Raw genomic sequence first — 18,177 nt, 5'->3', positions numbered from 1 at the left:
AATGAATACGTTATTTATCCATAAGAATAATGGGTAACACTTTAGTATGGGGAACATAAAAACACTTAATTACTAGTGAATTAGTAATGATCAGGATGTCACTTTAGTATGGGGAACATATTCTAAGTAACAAAAACTTAATTACTAGTGAATTAGCAATGATCAAGATGTCACTTTAGTATGGGGAACATATTCTAAGTAACAAAAACTTAATTACTAGTGAATTAGTAATGATCAACATGTGACTTTAGTATGGGGAACATATGCTAAGTAACAAAAACTTAATTACTAGTGAATTAGTAATGATCAAGATGTCACTTTAGTATGGGGAACATATGCTAAGTAACAAAAACTTAATTACTAGTGAATTAGTAATGATCAAGATGTCACTTTAGTATGGGGAACATAAAAACACTTAATTACTAGTGAATTAGTAATGATCAAGATGTCACTTTAGTATGGGGAACATATGCTAAGTAACAAAAACTTAATTACTAGTGAATTAGTAATGATCAAGATGTCACTTTAGTATGGGGAACATATTCTGAGTAACAAAAACTTAATTACTAGTGAATCAGTAATGATCAAGATGTCACTTTAGTATGGGGAACATATTCTAAGTAACAAAAACTTAATTACTAGTGAATTAGTAATGATCAAGATGTCACTTTAGTATGGGGAACATATTCTAAGTAACAACAACTTAATTACTAGTGAATTAGTAATGATCAAGATGTCACTTTAGTATGGGGAACACATTCTAAGTAACAAAAACTTAATTACTAGTGAATTAGTAATGATCAAGATGTCACTTTAGTATGGGGAACATAAAAACACTTAATTACTAGTGAATTAGTAATGATCAAGATGTCACTTTAGTATGGGGAACATATGCTAAGTAACAAAAACTTAATTACTAGTGAATTAGTAATGATCAAGATGTCACTTTAGTATGGGGAACACATTCTAAGTAACAAAAACTTAATTACTAGTGAATTAGTAATGATCAAGATGTCACTTTAGTATGGAAAACATAAAAACACTTAATTACTAGTGAATTAGTAATGCTCAAGATGTCACTTTAGTATGGGGAACATATGCTAAGTAACAAAAACTTAATTACTAGTGAATTAGTAATGATCAAGATGTCACTTTAGTATGGGGAACATATTCTAAGTAACAAAAACTTAATTACTAGTGAATCAGTAATGATCAAGATGTCACTTTAGTATGGGGAACATATTCTAAGTAACAAAAACTTAATTACTAGTGAATTAGTAATGATCAAGATGTCACTTTAGTATGGGGAACATATTCTAAGTAACAAAAACTTAATTACTAGTGAATCAGTAATGATCAAGATGTCACTTTAGTATGGGGAACATATTCTAAGTAACAAAAACTTAATTACTAGTGAATTAGTAATGATCAAGATGTCACTTTAGTATGGGGAACATATGCTAAGTAACAAAAACTTAATTACTAGTGAATTAGTAATGATCAAGATGTCACTTTAGTATGGGGAATATATTCTAAGTAACAAAAACTTAATTACTAGTGAATTAGTAATGATCAAGATGTCACTTTAGTATGGGGAACATATTCTAAGTAACAAAAACTTAATTACTAGTGAATTAGTAATGATCAACATGTCACTTTAGTATGGGGAACATATGCTAAGTAACAAAAACTTAATTACTAGTGAATTAGTAATGATCAAGATGTCACTTTAGTATGGGGAACATATGCTAAGTAACAAAAACTTAATTACTAGTGAATTAGTAATGATCAAGATGTCACTTTAGTATGGGGAACATAAAAACACTTAATTACTAGTGAATTAGTAATGATCAAGATGTCACTTTAGTATGGGGAACATATGCTAAGTAACAAAAACTTAATTACTAGTGAATTAGTAATGATCAAGATGTCACTTTAGTATGGGGAACATATTCTGAGTAACAAAAACTTAATTACTAGTGAATCAGTAATGATCAAGATGTCACTTTAGTATGGGGAACATATTCTAAGTAACAAAAACTTAATTACTAGTGAATTAGTAATGATCAAGATGTCACTTTAGTATGGGGAACATATTCTAAGTAACAACAACTTAATTACTAGTGAATCAGTAATGATCAAGATGTCACTTTAGTATGGGGAACATATTCTAAGTAACAAAAACTTAATTACTAGTGAATTAGTAATGATCAAGATGTCACTTTAGTATGGGGAACATATTTTAAGTAACAACAACTTAATTACTAGTGAATTAGTAATGATCAAGATGTCACTTTAGTATGGGGAATATATTCTAAGTAACAAAAACTTAATTACTAGTGAATTAGTAATGATCAAGATGTCACTTTAGTATGGGGAACACATTCTAAGTAACAAAAACTTAATTACTAGTGAATTAGTAATGAGGAAGATGTCACTTTAGTATGGGGAACATATTCTAAGTAACAAAAACTTAATTTAGAGTCATTTCACACTATGAACACTTGTAGTTTTGTGTTTTGTTATGTAAGAACAGACCATATTCATTAAGTGTTAGTAAGGCAGAATAACTCTTCTCGTGGTACTACCACCTTATAAAGGCCATACTAAGCAAAGCATATTGACATGGTACTACTAATAAGCAATACTTCTGAGGTTATAGAGGGAAAACTCATAGTTAATGGCTTACTGGCTGTATAATAAGGCCATGCAGAATAAGGCATTAATGAGTACGTAATAATGACCAATTCAGAGCCAATATGTTGCGAATTTGCATGCTAATAAGCACCTAATCAATGGTGACTACGTTCCCCATACTAAAGTGTTACCGAATAATGATATTGTAGCGAATTCGGGGGGGCAACCACAGGAACTGCCGCAGCCGGGACGCGAACCCATATCTCCCGCACCACGGGAGATATCGCTAACAGCTCGACCAAAAGGTCCGATCTGTTAGCCCAGAGCTAACGTGTCTACCTATCCATGCACGTTACAATATGAATGATATCACAAATAGACGAGTTTAGGTTACCCATGTAAAACAAAATATGAGAAATGTCAAAGAAAGGGATGTCATTTACCGTAAGTGAGATCCAATTTTTTAAATGACCCAAAATCTTTTAGCCACAGGACAATAGAAGGACATGCGCCCCAAAGTTTCGTCTGTTGCATAACAACATTTCCAAGAATCCACCTCAAATTTAAACCTTTCCTTAAAACAATCTGCAACTGGGTCAAACCCTATGGAGTATTTTTAAAATGAGATTCTTTTACTTCCGGGAGAGGCCGGAAGGGCGGCACTGCGGATCAGACGCGGAGGGTAGCTTACGTCATATCCGCGCTTGGGCAATAGAACGGATATGACGCCATGGGTTGCGTGTGTCGTCATTCTATTTACTTTAACGTAAGGCAGTAACAAGATATCCCAAAGATGTAACGCTAACTTCAATCCAATAATTAACGAAGCTAAACAAACATTCAATCTGTGGCTCTCACGTGACTTTTCTTTAAGGGGCCGAATTCTCCTCTCGAAGGCTGAAGGAATATCAAGATTAACATATGCTGCACTGTCATTAGGTATAGATAGTCATATATGCAAAACAATAGATAAAATATTATTTGGTTTTGTATGGAAAACCGCACCCATTATCTTAGGAAATCTGTTCTGATGAGCGAATACAACAGTGGTGGCCTTCATTTTTTAGACTTTTCCACACTAAATTACACCTTTAAAATAAATTGGATCAGACGTTACCTTATATGTCCATCTTCTCTTTGGAATTTCATTCCCCATTTTGTCTTTTCTTCAATTGGTGGTCTTAAATTTTTGCCTGTATGTAACTATAACATTGACAAATCCCCCTCAAACTTTCTTCGTTCCACAAACAAATGTTCCTGGCATGGTGTCTGATTTACAAACACAACTTTTCTCCTCACAGGTTTTTTATTTGGAATAATAGATATTTGCTGTATAAAAACAAATCTATCTTTTTCAAACAGTGGTTTGACAACAATATTCTTTTGATTAGTCAGTTGTTCAACCAACACGGGCAACTTTACAATTATGTTGAATTCATTCAACATTATAGATTCCCTGTTACACCTAAAGGATTTTCTATTGTTTTTTGATGCTGTTCCCTCTGGTATTGTTTCAATTTTCAAAGGTGTTAATGTGAATGTTAATCTCCCTATATCAGTAGATGTAACTGAAACAGCTGTTGGGAAAGCATGCTTTTCATGGAACACCAAGAACAAAAACAAGATTATTCGTCAACTGTTTCAACAAGATGTTATTAGCTCACCCTCTGCCTTATCTTATTGGTCTGCCTTTGTTGGTGAAAAAATTTGGCTTTTACCTCATAAGTTCCTCTTGACTGATAAAGTAAAAGAAATATCTTTCAAAATGATTCATAGACTCTATCCAACTAATCAATATTTGCAGAGACTTAAGGACATTGATGTGAGTTGTTCTCTCTGTGGTTTGTTTAATTAAACATTGGTTCATTTATTCTGGTCTTGCCCACACACTAAACAACCGTGGAGTAGGTTGTCTCGTTTGATTATTGATCATATTTACCCTCATTTCACCCCGAGTTGGAAAAATGTATTGTTTGGATATACTGAATTTGACAGGAACCTCGATTCTCAGTATTATTTAATCAATTTGCTAATTATCTTAACAAAATTTTATATTCACAGATCTAAATTCTCTAACGAGAAACCTAATTTTCCTGAGCCGTCTGCGTATATCAAACAATATATTTCAGCAATATCTGATAGTGAAAACAAAAAAGCTGTAAAAACATATAAGCACTTTATGATTTTCAAAATATTTAAGTTAAGTGTGTAATTTATTTGTTTTACTTTATACAATCCCCCTGGCGTATTTATGTTAATGTTTATGATAATACATGTGTTAATGTTGTATACATTTAATAATGTGACTATTGTTGATTGACATTGTTGTATACTAGTTTTGTTCACTTTTGTTAATAAAGTTCTTTAAAAAAAACAGTAACAAGATATCAATATGAAGATTGTTAAAATGGTTTTTTTTGGCCCTTTATAGACGATGCACATGATTTCACAAACAAAGCAGCATGCCAAAGAAACACCAGTTTGAACTTACATTTCCCCTGCCTTGTTTGCAAAACAATATTTACAATCCAAAAAAAGAGTTAAAAAAAGTAATTAGTTAATTTTTCATTTTATTTTGACAAGGTGTCAGCACAGTGGCGAGAAACATCTTTAGGAGCCTAAATCAGCAGACTGTCTTTGTTCAACATTTTTTTACATCAGCCCCACTGTTGGGCTTTTGGCCCAGGGCTAAAGGAACAGTCACACAATATAACAAATAAATAAATAAATAATATTTCATCATGCTCTCAAGAATTAACTTTTTTTCTTTTCCCTTCATTAAAGTGTAATTTTTCTCGTTAGGTTATGGCCCGGCTCATGGTGTCTTTGGTGAGTTTTGTCAGTTCCATTTTCTGCGGCCATCTGGGGAAGACGGAGCTGGCAGCGGTGACTCTGGCCATCGCGGTAAGTTGGATTCGCAACGCCAACGATAAAGACTTCTTCACAACAGTTTTGCAACGAGCAAACCGGCCGTAGTGGTGAGCCACTCCTTGACCTTTGCTCTGCTCCCGCAGGTTGTCAACGTAACGGGCATTTCTGTTGGCTACGGTTTATCATCAGCGTGCGACACCCTGATATCACAGGTGCGAGCACTGGCCTTGCACACCGAAAAGGCCCCTGGAGTATCAGAATCACAATCATGTTTATTGGCCATGTAGGTTTACACATACACATGGAATGGGACTCCGGTTTCGTGGCTCTCTCAGTGTACTCGACACAGAACGACAACACAACACGGCAATCCGCAGATATGATGTCGTATATACAACACACACCACACTCAATACGCCCCTGCGAGAGAGAAGAGTAATATTTCTACATTTCCTTAGCGACTTAGTGTAGACATGTAGCTTAATGAAATTTACTAGAATACAAATGTGATTTGTTGAGATTGTTTTTTTTTAACGTAATGGAGATGTTTTCTTTCTGGCTGTAGACCTACGGGGCCGGTAACCTCCTCAGGGTCGGGGTCATTCTGCAGAGGGGCATCCTCGTTCTGATGCTGGCCTGCTTCCCCTGCTGGGCTATCCTCGTTAACACGGAATCCATCCTGCTGGCTGTCAGACAGACTCCAGAGGTGGCCAGGTGGGACAGTTTGCTTGTTGCGCCGCCGTCTCCCGAGTGCATTTTTAGAAAGTGCTGTCGAGCCACAAGGGATTCAGCCTCACCGCCTCTGACACACCTTTATTTCTCAGGCTGTCTCAGATGTACGTGAAGATTTTTATGCCAGCACTCCCCGTGAGTAAATCCATCCCAGCATAATGCAAATATCAAAAGAAACATGTGTATATGTTTAACCGGCCCTCTGTGTAAAAGTGTTGTTTTCCTGAATATGTTCAGGCCAGAGATGGATTGTGTTAAATTTTCCAGGCCACATTCTTCTATTCGCTAGAGTCAAAATATCTACAGAACCAGGTGAGTAGTTAGTAACATGTAGCATGTATATATATATATATATAAATAAGTGTCATCATAAGTAATTACACACAACTTTTAAAGGTTACATTTTGTAGTTTTGTGTTTTCGGACAAAAAAAAACCGCAAATGTGTTATAAACAGAAAGAAGAGAACGTTTTGTCCTGCTGTCAATTCTATATTTTATAAAATATCATTTTATATATATTTTTATATAATCAAATCAAATCAATTTTATTTGTATAGCCCAATATCACAAATTACAAATTTGCCTCAGAGGGCTTAACAGCAACACAACATCCTGACCCTCTCATCGGATAAGGGACAACTCCCTAAAAAAAAACCTTTAACGGGAAGAAAAAATAGAAAGAAAGCTCAGGGAGAGCAACAGGGGAGGGATCTCTCTCCCAAGATGGACAACGGGCAATGGATGTTGTGTTTACGCAATTTACACAATACAACATTGTAAGAGGATAACATAATTACAATGGACTTGAAATGCAAAAGACGGAAAAAGTAACTATGGCATAACTTTGACGATTTGTGATTTTGAATTGACAGCAGATTGTGGATTGCACATAATTTGATGGCGCAAGATTCACAACATACATTTTGGATAACATGTACTACTAGATATTCCAGAAAACGCTCACGCGAGTCGGTGTTGTGTCTGTTATGCGTCGGAGCAGTTCCAGTGGTCACATGAGCAAAGCTAAGGAGATCTTAGCGCCGGACTCGTAAGCTGACGGTATTCCTCTCGTCTGCAGGGCATCATATGGCCCCAGGTCATCACAGGGGTCGTGGTTAATGGCCTGAACGCTCTCACCAATTACATCTTTCTCCATGGGCTCAACATGGGAGTAGCGTGAGTATCCCTTACAGCAGTGTTTCCCAACCCAGTCCTCAAGGACCCCCTATCCTGCAGATTTTCATTGTAACCCTGCATAGGCAGCCCTGCTTGTACTTACTCGACCAATCATCTCGCAGCACTTAATTATGCAAGGTGTGCAACATCTGACAAAATTCATTGCTGATTGGTTGAATAACTACAAACCGGTACCTATTCAGGGTTGCAAAGAAAATATGCAGGATAGGGGGTCCTTGAGGAGAGACACCGCCTTACAGGACTGTAAATGCTTTCTCACAAGTTTAAATCTCACAGATTTAAAGACATTCAAACAAACAGACAAACATCATACAGTACACCTTATTCAGAGAGAGCTATACTGGGGTACCAATCCTATCACAGTCAGAGTAGACGATACCAACCCAGAGGTGTAACCTAGTTTCTAGGTTTGGTCGTCCCAGTCATCAATATCCTGCAACTTACCAAATTATTTATCATTTTGCTCTTCTTTTTTTTTTAGGAGGGGGGATTCCCCCCCCCCTTTTCTCCCCAATTGTATCCGTCCAATTACACCGCTCTTCCAAGCCATACCGGTCACTGCTCCACCACCTCCACCAACCCGGGGAGGGCTGCAGACTACCACATGCCTCCTCTGATACACGTGGAGTCGCCAGCCACTTCTTTTCCCCTGACCGTGAGGAGTTTCACCAGGGGGACGTATTGCATGGGAGGATCACGCCATTCCCCCCAGTTCCCCTCCCCCCCTGAACGGGTGCCCCGGCTGACCAGAGGAGACGCTAGTGCAGCGACCAGGACACACACCCACATCCGGCTTCCCACTCGCAGACACGGCCAGCTGTGTCTGGAGCGACGCCCGACCAAGCCGGCGGTAACGCGGGGATTCGAACCGGCGATGCCCCGTGTTGGTAGGCAGCGGAATAGACCACTGCACTACCTGACCGCCCTGCCGAGTTACCAAATAAAAAAGGTCTCCATACCTCCATAAAATCTGGAGTTACTCCCTTGCAGGGTATCATTTCAACCAAGTTTAGGTGAAACGGTACATCTTTCAGCCATCTGGCATGACCTGCAGGTCCAGACCCGAGGCATGACTGGGTTGCAGATCAACAGCAGCACCATATGCTTCGCTCAGAGATCTGAACGCTGCCTCCCAGAAGGCACAGAGGCTGGGCAGGCCCCAACACATGTGAAATACACCAGCTGGGGCCGTTTTGCATCTCTCACAAGTGGGGTCTATGTTAGGATATACTCTTGCCAGTTTAGCTTTAGAGAGGTGGGAGCGATGGACTGTCGTGAACCGGATGAGACCGGGTCTACAGCACGGGGAAGATCTATGCACTTGCTTTAATACCGCCTCACACATATCCTCGGAAAGAGGGCCGTCGAGGTCTTGTTCCCTAATGGTTCCCATGTTAACCAAAGAGGGCATGTTAATATTATTTACTGAAGAGTATCTCTGAGCACTAGAGCCGTTCTGGTGAAGGTTTAGGGACAGAAGTTCCTCTACAATGGTAGATGGTTTATTGGGGAAAGGAGTGTCACCTGATCTGCAGATAACGTAAAAAAAGCTCGCGGCACTGAGAGCATATCGTAAAATATTCTTTACAGAGGCTCTGCTTTGGCCAACACCATCTCCCAGTTCTCCCTGGCTGGGCTACTCTACGCCTACATCATGTGGAAAGGTCTTCATAAGGCCACCTGGGGAGGTGAGTGGCTCCATTTCTCTCAATGAGGGACCTTGAATTCCATTATTTGTACTTAATGTGTGGTTTAAGGAAATACATTCAAATATACTTAGCACAAAAAGTAGGGAAATGCGTGTTTGGTAGATGATTTCTTTGTTGTAACGACGCTTCTTGGCAATAAATCTCATACCGTCGGAAAGCCTGTTTATTTCCCTTTTAAATGGCGCCACATGTGTAAGGAACAGGCATTTGTGGGATGAGCAGCAGAGCTGAGCATGTGGGTTGCGCCCATGAAAAATGTGCCAAATCTTCTCTGCCAATGCCAAACAGCTTGTTTTGCTGCTGCTATTGACTCTTGTTTTGAGCTCCTGGTGCCCCAGGTGCTGACCGTCAGCTGCCTGATATAAGATTAATTGCCAAGAAGCATCGTTACAACAAAGACATCATCTACCAAACACGCATTTCCTTACTTTTTGTGCCAACTTTAGACAGACATAGATAGACTGATTGATTAATTGATAGATACTGATTGATTAACTGATTCCCCGCAGGCTGGTCCAAAGAGTGCCTGCAGGATTGGGGCAGCTTTATCCACCTGGCCATCCCCGGCATGGTCATGCTCTGTGTTGAATGGTGGACCTATGAGATTGGAAGTTTTCTGGCAGGTAGACTGGCAGGCTATCTTCCACTTTCAAAGGATGCACTTTTTTCCCCCCCTTTCTTTTGTAAATCAGACTTATTCCAGTCTCTAACACCCGACTCCCGTTGACAGGTCTCATAAGTGAGGTGGAACTTGGAGCCCAGGCAGTCGTATTCGAACTGACCAGCATTGCATACATGGTGAATTATTCAGTGTGCAGCAATATATTCCTTGCTTTGCCAAATGCAGCACCTATGTTCAACCTTTAACATCTGATCACGTGTGCAGGGCAATTGTGGGTTAATGCGGGGTTCTTTTTATCAGTTCCCCGCTGGGTTCGGTGTGGCGGGCACTGTGAGAGTAGGAAACGCCCTCGGAGCTGGAGATACGGCGCAAGCCAAGCTGTCCGCAAAGCTGGCCATATTCTGTGCAGGTTAGTCTTCCTCTTTTGGTTGCTCCCGTTAGGGGTCGTTTCCATCTCTTCCTGTCCTCTGCATCTTCCTCTGTCACGCCAGCCACCCGCACGTCCTCCCTCACCACATCCGTAAACCTCCTCTTTGGCCTTCCTCTACCCCCCCCCCCGTCCCCCGGCAGCTCCATATTCAGCATCCTTCTCCCAGTATACCCAGCATCTCTCCTCCACACAGGTCCAAGCCATCTCAATCTCGCCTCTCTTGCTTTGTCTCCAAACCGTCCAACCTGAGCTGTCCCTCTAATATACTCCTTCCTAATCCTGTCCTTCTTCGTCACCCCAAAGAAAATCTTATCTTCAACTCTGCCACCTCCAGCTCCACCTCCTGTCTTTTCATTAGTGCCACTGTATCCAGACCATATAACATAGCTGGTCTCACTACCATCTTGTAAACCTTCCCTTTAACTCTTGCTGGTACCCTTCTGCCGCGAGTCACTCCTGACACTCTTCTCCACCCACTCCACCCTGCCTGTTCTGCGCAGGTTAGCACACCCGTCAATTTAATGAGTGTGTTTGAATAACATGTCTGTGCAACACATTGATGTGTTTTTACATGAATAATTCCATCCATGATCCAAACCGCTTATCCTACTCAGGGTTACGGGGATGCTGGACTCTATCCCAGCAGTCATTGGGCGGCAGGCGGGGAGACACCCTGGACGGGCCTCCAGTCCATCACAGGAACTTTATAATATACTATATGATATAATATACGTTATATACTGTTGATTTATATAAAAACATATATAAAAATATATATACCGGGGTGTCCGGGTGGCGTGGCGGTCTATTCCGTTGCCTACCAACATGGAGATCACCGGTTCGAATCCCCATGTTACCTCCGGCTTGGTCGGGCGTCCCTACAGACACAATTGGCCGTGTCTGCGGGTGGGGAGCCGGATGTGGGTGTGTGTCCTGGTCACTGCACTAGCGCCTCCTCTGGTCGGTCGGGGGCGCCTGTTCAGGGGGGAGGGGGAACTGGGGGGGAATAGCGTGGTCCTCCCACGCGCTACGTCCCCCTGGCGAAACTCCTCACTGTCAGGTGAAAGACGCGGCCTGCGACTCCACATGTATGGGAGGAGGCACGGGGTAGTCTGCAGCCCCCCCTTGATCGGCAGAGGGGTGATCGGCTGGATACAACTGGGGAGAAAAAGGGGAAACTGCCCCCCCCCCCAAAAAACTATATATCTATATCTATCTACCTATCTATATACTAATGATTTCTATAAACAGAGAACTTTTAGAAGTGGAACCAGGGTAGGACAGGGGCAGAAACCGCCCTTTTGAGCCTGGCCTACCCTTTAAGAGTTGATAGAAGTTTAACGGGAGTCAAGACGACAGCGTTTGAACATTTGTGGCTGTGTCGGACGTGACAGCCGGTAATCTTGTTGTGCGCTTGCCTCTTTTGCCCCAGGGTCAGTGTCCGTGTGCTTTTCGGTTCTCCTCGGCAGCCTGAAGGACTACGTAGCTTATGTCTTCACATACGACACGTGAGTCACGCCTCCGGTTTCTGTGCTGTTCGGCTCGTCCCGGCAGCACAACCGGTACCTGTAAAACCAGCTGCGATGCGCTCGCTTCCGAGGCCGTGTTGCGTCACGCCGCCCGCGTCTGCCAAAGATAATGGAAAACCGAAATGACCTTTCACCGTTTCCACGGCAGACTGACACGGAAGTGAACTTTACTCCCATACCCCCTTTTACATATTAACCAGAGGTGGAGAAGCCCGAGGTGTGCAGAAGCAGTGCCCATGAGGCACAAGTCTAACGTTTATAAAGAGTCTTGACGCTTAATAACCCACGCAAGGAAATAACGGGACGTTGGATCGGTCCATCCGGACACACAACCTTTAGTGGGAGAAACGCCTCATCTCTCAGGAGCCCCACCCTTATAAACAATACACGGCATGGCGACCGAAACCGGTGATCGGTTTCATGTGCAGTTGCAGCTCTCGGTGAACGGTCACAGCAATTTGCATATGAAACCGACTGCCGGTTTCGGTCGCTATAGATTTTTTCCATTTTGATTTTGATATACTTCGATGATCCCAGTAGGGAAATCACGCTAACCCATCCTAGCCTTGTAGCTAGGAGCAGCGCCCGGGGTCCAACTCCGGGTCGTCTTGCCACGCCTCGGTAAGGGGGCCCAGACAGGAGTATTACCCCTAACATGCATGTCTTTTTGATGGTGGGGGGGGGGGGGGGGACCGAAGCACCCGGGGGAAAGCCACCGCAGACACGGGGGAAACATGCAAACTCCACACAGAAAGGACCTGGGATGACCCCCAAGGTTGGACAACCCCCGGGGTTCGAACCCAGGACATTCTTGCTGGGAGGCGACAGCGCTGACCACTGCGCCACCGTGCCGCCCCAAAAAAACAACAACAAAAAAGGTCACTGTGTTGTTTATCAGGGTGGGGACACCTGCAGCCAGCGGAGCCGGAAGAGGTCACTGATGAAACGTTTCTCCCACTAAACGTGGTGTCCAGATGAACTGATCCAACTCTACTGGATTATAGAGGGTATAAAGTAACGAGTATGCTAAATAGTGCATGCTGCATACAATTTGCATAAACCCATCTTTCTTGTGATGATATTGCCCCCTTCCTTCGGGGAAGGGCGTCCCCGGCCGAACCCGTGTATCCCGCACCGCGGGCGAGTACGTTAACCAGTCGACTAGAGCAGTGTTTCTCAACCCAGTCCTCAAGGAGACCCCCTATCCTGCAGATTTTCATTGTAACCCTGCATAGGTAGGCCCGCTTGTACTTACTCGACCAATCATCTCGCAGCACTTAATTATGCAAGGTGTGCAACATCTGACAAAAATTCATTGCTGATTGGTTGAATAACTACAAACAGTTTATCTATTCAGGGTTGCAAAGAAAATATGCAGGATAGGGGGTCCTCGAGGACCGGGTTGAGAAACACTGGACTAGAGGGCCCGGCCCGTTCGCCGAGGGCTAAGCGAGTCTATTTACACGTGCGGGTTACAATACCAAACTGTGGCTTTCAGTTGATTTGGTCTTTTTCCGTCCCACCAGACAAATCAGAGAACGGGTTGCTGAGGTCATCCGTTTATACGCTCCGTTTCTCTTCCTGGAGGGGTTATCGGTGAGTAGCTCGGCACGCGCATTACTGCGTTTGAAGTTTCACTGAAGTTCAAAATATCCAGCACCCCGGTGTAACCATGCCCCCTCTCCCTGCTCGTCTAGGTGGCCTTGGACAGCATCATATATGGGGCAGGCAAGCAGAGAGTTGGGGCAGTTTGCAACGTCGTGGGCTATTACGGCGTTGCCTTGCCAGTCGGATTGTCTCTGATGTTTGCTGCCAAATTGGGAATCAAAGGTAATCGAGTTGTTGTCAACATTAAACTGTTTTTTCCAACATTGTTGTCTTATTAAGCTTTTTTTTTGGGGGGGGGGGGATTTTGCCCCCCTGGCCAATCACGCTGCTCTCTGAGCCATCCTGTTCCCCGCTCCACCCCCCCTCTGCCGATCCGGGGAGGGGCTGCAGACTCCCACATGCCTCCTCCCATACATGCGGAGTCGCCAGCCGCTTCTTTTCACCTGACAGTGAGGAGTTTCACCAGGGGGACGTAGCGTGTGGGAGGATCACGCTATTCCCCCCCCCCCCGACTGACCAGAGGAGGCGCTAGTGCAGAGACCAGGACACACACCCACATTCTGCTCCCCACCCGTAGACACGGCCAATTGTGTCCGTAGGGACGCCCGACCAAGTCGGAGGTAACACGGGGATTTGAACCGGTGATCCCCGTGTTGGTAGGCAACGGACTAGACCGCCAAGCCACCCGGACGCCCTAGAATTATTTATTTATTTCTTTTTCCAATTAGATCCAAAGGTCTCTCTCTGGATAACACCTTGGCTTGCATTCAGTATCACTACATTCCTGCTGTTTGGACAAGGTGTCAGAGGCCTGTAGGCTTTATCCTCTTCATGTCGACATCAGTGTTTGTTTTGTGTTATAAAGCAGGATATCAGTGTTTGTTGTGTTGTTTAAAGCAGGACAGACTCGTTTCTTCTCTAGGCCTGTGGATCGGCATGTTTGTGTGCGTGTTCCTGCAGTCCGCCGTCCTGATCCTGTACCTGATCAGAATGAACTGGAAGAAAGCCACGGCAGAGGTCAGCCGTGAGAGACACGCACCCTGATCCACTCTTAATGCCTTTAGGCTTCCTCTCACTGAAAAGTAAAAAACAAAACCAACAACAACAACCTCTTCTTCCTTCCAGGCTCAGATCAGAGCTGGAGCACACGCCGACTCTACGGAAACAAGTAAGACATACTCTCTGTCTCCCCCAACTTTGCTTCTGGGGGGCCCACTTTTTTAAAACGGCAGACCACCACGACCCAGTTCACCACAGGCCTCACCTATAAGTCGTGAGAAGGTACATACGTTATATTACCGCCAGTGCGAAGAGACGGACGCTTGATGAGTCACAGCTTGGTTTTGCACACACGTTATTGTGAATATTCTTGTTCGCAACGGTGATGGCCAGGTCGACGGACGAGATCAGGCAGGAGTCTCCGTGGACTAGGATGTTCGCGGATGACACTGTGATCTGTCGTGAGAGTAGGGTGCAGGTGGAGGAGAGCCCGGAGAGGTGGAGGTATGCACTGGAGAGAAGAGGGATGAAAGTCAGTAGGAGCAATACCTGTGTGAATGAGAGGGAGGACGGTGGAAGGGTGAGGATGCAAGGAGTGGAGGTGACGAAGGTGGACGAGTTTAAATACTTGGGGGTCGACTGTTCAAAGTAACGGGGAGTGCAGGAGAGAGGTGAAGGAGAGAGTGCAGGCAGGGTGGAGTGGGTGGAGAAGGGTGTCAGGAGTGATTTGCGACAGAAGGGTACCAGCAAGAGTTAAAGGGAAGGTTTACAAGATGGTAGCGAGACCAGCTATGTTGTATGGTCTGGAGACAGTGGCACTGATGAAGAGACGGGAGGTGGAGCTGGAGGTGGAGGTGGCGGAGCTGAAGATGCTGAGATTTTCACTGGGAGTGACGAATATTATCGTTTTAGGCCTACTCCAAATACTCAGCTGTGCGTATTAATTTTAATTACAGCTTGCTCATGTGATAGGCGGGCCCGCTTGCTCTTCGTCCTGGGCTCCGGTCCGGTGTACAGGAGGGGAGGGCAGCGCGCCTATCGGGTGCAGCGTCCAGCCCGTTTGGTGTTCGGTGTCACGGCGGAAACCGTACCGCAGATATAAAGACCACAGAAGAAATTCTGCAAGTTTGACTCGGCGCCCCGAGTAAAAGGCTCTTCCGTATTCTCCACTCAAACCCCAATACATCCATTTTTCTTACATAAGTGACACACATTTACTCATCTGTGACGGCCCGGCGGCCTGTCCAGGGTGTCTCCCCGCCTGCCGCCCAGTGACTGCTGGGACAGGCTCCAGCATCCCCGCCACCCTGAGAGCAGGATAAGCGGTTCAGATAAGGGATGGATAAGATGGACATTTACTCATTCTCACTTTCCCGAGTGAACAATTTCAGAATGTTGCGTTGGTGTGTGTGCGTCTGTGTGTACAGGTGCCGGCCAACATGGCCCCGGCTTCTCCGAGGGCCACACAGATACGGTGGAGCTGAGCGAGGCGGCGAATGAAGCGGCCGCCCAAGCAGCGGAGAAGCGGCTCTCCAACAGGGATCTGGTGCTGCGTAGGGGTCTGGCCCTGGCTGGGACGCTCTTCATCTTAGCTGCCGGAATTATCACCAACCTCTTAATCACTAACCTGGTGACGTGAGCCGAGATTTGCTCCGTCTGAGTGAAGCTCGTTTCTGATTGGAGGAGCAACTCAGCCACCAGCCCTGGTTGTGACGCCGGGGACTGCAGTGTGGCCTGTGCTGTTTGTGGGCATGGATATGGTGCTAGTGTGGCTTACGGCACACCAGTACCAGTGTGGCTTACGGCACACCAGTACTGGTGTGGCTTACGGCACACCAGTACTGACACCACCAGCATCCGCCTGCTTATCCAGGGCTTAAAGAGCAGGGTAACCAAATTGACAGATTTGCTTCAAAATGCTTTATAAATGTGGGAGATGTATCGCTGTTGACATGTTAAAATGTGTTGAACCATGTATAGAACTGATTTGCCGGGTTAGACCGGTTTTGGGTATTTTTCCCGTTTTCCTTTCTTGATTTTCGGTTCCGGCTGGCTTGGCGTCGTCGCCGTCTCCCTTTGCATCGATTTCGGTGCCACGGTGCCACGCCCCCAGAGTCTGGAACCTGTGGACGCTGCAGATTTTTACACGTTTCGGAAGCTTTGTTTTATATACTTCGCAACATGTTTAATCATACAGAATTGGCTGGGTGGTTACTGGTATGTTTTCCTGGGGTATGGGTATCCCAAAACACAGATTTGAGCTCAGTTACCCCCCACTTTAAAAAACCTTAATTGGGTGTTGGACAAAGCACATGGGGGATGCAGAACAGCTTGGACTCTATTGAGAGGAACCCCCCCCCCCCCTCCAACAGCCATTTACACCAGTAAATATGTATTTTACTATTGTCCATATAATTGTGAGGTGGTCTTACATATTCTTGCAAATTGCTGAATTATTCAGAGGTAGCCATCCCTTTTATTTTGTGTAAAAAAAACCAAAACCCAACAACTGCAAATTAGGTATGTTCGCGAATTAATATTCACAAGTTCAAGGCCATCCTCAATTAGCGTCATGTAACGATTGCCCGACTGCTGGAAAGATGCTTTACATTATGACTTCCCTGCGACACTTTATTAATAGAAATGTACGATAAAGCAGCTGTGAATGTACAGGCCGTCATGTAAATTAACATAAAAGTCCATTGCCTCAAATACATTGTTGCACTGAGCTTGTTGGTGTGTATGAATATTAATGAGCCTCAGCATTAGGTTATTTCTAACTAATTAGTGTCATAACTTCAGTTAAAATTGGCTCAATACATCGTTCGAGGGACTTAAAGAAAACAGTGGAGGCTCTCTGAGGCCCCTCTCACCCCTCTCTGAGTTCCCTCTCACCCCTCTCTGAGGCCCCTCTCACCCCTCTCTGAGGCCCCTCTCACCCCTAACAAAAAGTGCAAAATGGTTTAGTCTGCCCTTCGCCCTTCGCCCTTCACGAGCATCTCTCGGTGCAGCTCATCTAGTCCTGTGGCGAGTGACTGCTGATACCGTCACAGAGTCATTTTTCAATCACTGCAAGATAGCTAAGTTAAGTTAAGGTTAGGTTAAGTTAAGGTTAGAGGTTAAGTCAGGTTAAAATAGATCAATGGGTAACACTTTAGTATGGGGAACATATTCTAAGTAACAAAAACTTAATAACTAGTGAATTAGTAATGATCAAGATGTCACTTTAGTATGGGGAACATATTCTAAGTAACAAAAACTTAATTACTAGTGAATTAGTAATGATCAAGATGTCACTTTAGTATGGGGAACATATTCTAAGTAACAAAAACTTAATTACTAGTGAATTAGTAATGATCAAGATGTCACTTTAGTATGGGGAACATATTCTAAGTAACAAAAACTTAATTTAGAGTAATTTAACACTATGAACACTTGTAGTTTTGTGTTTTGTTATGTAAGAACAGACCATATTCATTAAGTGTTAGTAAGGGAGAATAACTCTTCTTGTGGTACTACCACCTTATAAAGGCCATACTAAGCAAAGCATATTGAGATGGTACTACTAATAAGCAATACTTCTGAGGTTATAGAGGGAAAACTCATAGTTAATGGCTTACTGGTTGTATAATAAGGCCATGCAGAATAAGGCATTAATGAGTATGTAATAATGACCAATTAAGAGCCAATATGTTGCTAATTTGCATGCTAATAAGCACCTAATTAATGGTGACTATGTTCCCCCATACTAAAGTGTTACCGATCAATGTACTGTGATTGTAAATAATATACAGTATGCTAGAACTCAAAAAAGGGATGCATGAGAGACAGAAGAGGAAAGG

At 43.7% G+C, this 18,177-nt stretch overlaps 1 protein-coding gene across 1 annotated transcript in view; it reads left to right on the top strand.

Moving 5' to 3' along the window:
- The window catches only part of slc47a3 (solute carrier family 47 member 3), a 21,428-nt gene extending 3,963 nt beyond the window's left edge, over positions 1-17,465 (top strand). The window contains exons 2-17 of the mRNA XM_056283670.1: positions 5,440-5,541; positions 5,652-5,720; positions 6,074-6,222; positions 6,333-6,375; positions 6,508-6,552; positions 7,320-7,417; positions 9,029-9,126; positions 9,657-9,770; positions 9,878-9,945; positions 10,070-10,178; positions 11,632-11,707; positions 13,255-13,324; positions 13,426-13,558; positions 14,259-14,353; positions 14,462-14,504; positions 15,763-17,465. Of these exons, the coding sequence (XP_056139645.1) occupies positions 5,440-5,541; positions 5,652-5,720; positions 6,074-6,222; positions 6,333-6,375; positions 6,508-6,552; positions 7,320-7,417; positions 9,029-9,126; positions 9,657-9,770; positions 9,878-9,945; positions 10,070-10,178; positions 11,632-11,707; positions 13,255-13,324; positions 13,426-13,558; positions 14,259-14,353; positions 14,462-14,504; positions 15,763-15,974 (1,524 nt within the window). The 3' untranslated portion in view covers positions 15,975-17,465. The remainder of the gene's footprint in view (positions 1-5,439; positions 5,542-5,651; positions 5,721-6,073; positions 6,223-6,332; positions 6,376-6,507; positions 6,553-7,319; positions 7,418-9,028; positions 9,127-9,656; positions 9,771-9,877; positions 9,946-10,069; positions 10,179-11,631; positions 11,708-13,254; positions 13,325-13,425; positions 13,559-14,258; positions 14,354-14,461; positions 14,505-15,762) is intronic.
- Positions 17,466-18,177: the final 712 nt, after the last annotated feature.

Source organism: Lampris incognitus, chromosome 7 (assembly GCF_029633865.1).
Source record: "Lampris incognitus isolate fLamInc1 chromosome 7, fLamInc1.hap2, whole genome shotgun sequence".
In the NCBI taxonomy this organism is placed as follows: domain Eukaryota; kingdom Metazoa; phylum Chordata; class Actinopteri; order Lampriformes; family Lampridae; genus Lampris; species Lampris incognitus.
The sequence above is the reverse complement of the archived record's forward strand: the minus strand, read 5'-3'. Positions and strand labels throughout refer to the sequence as shown.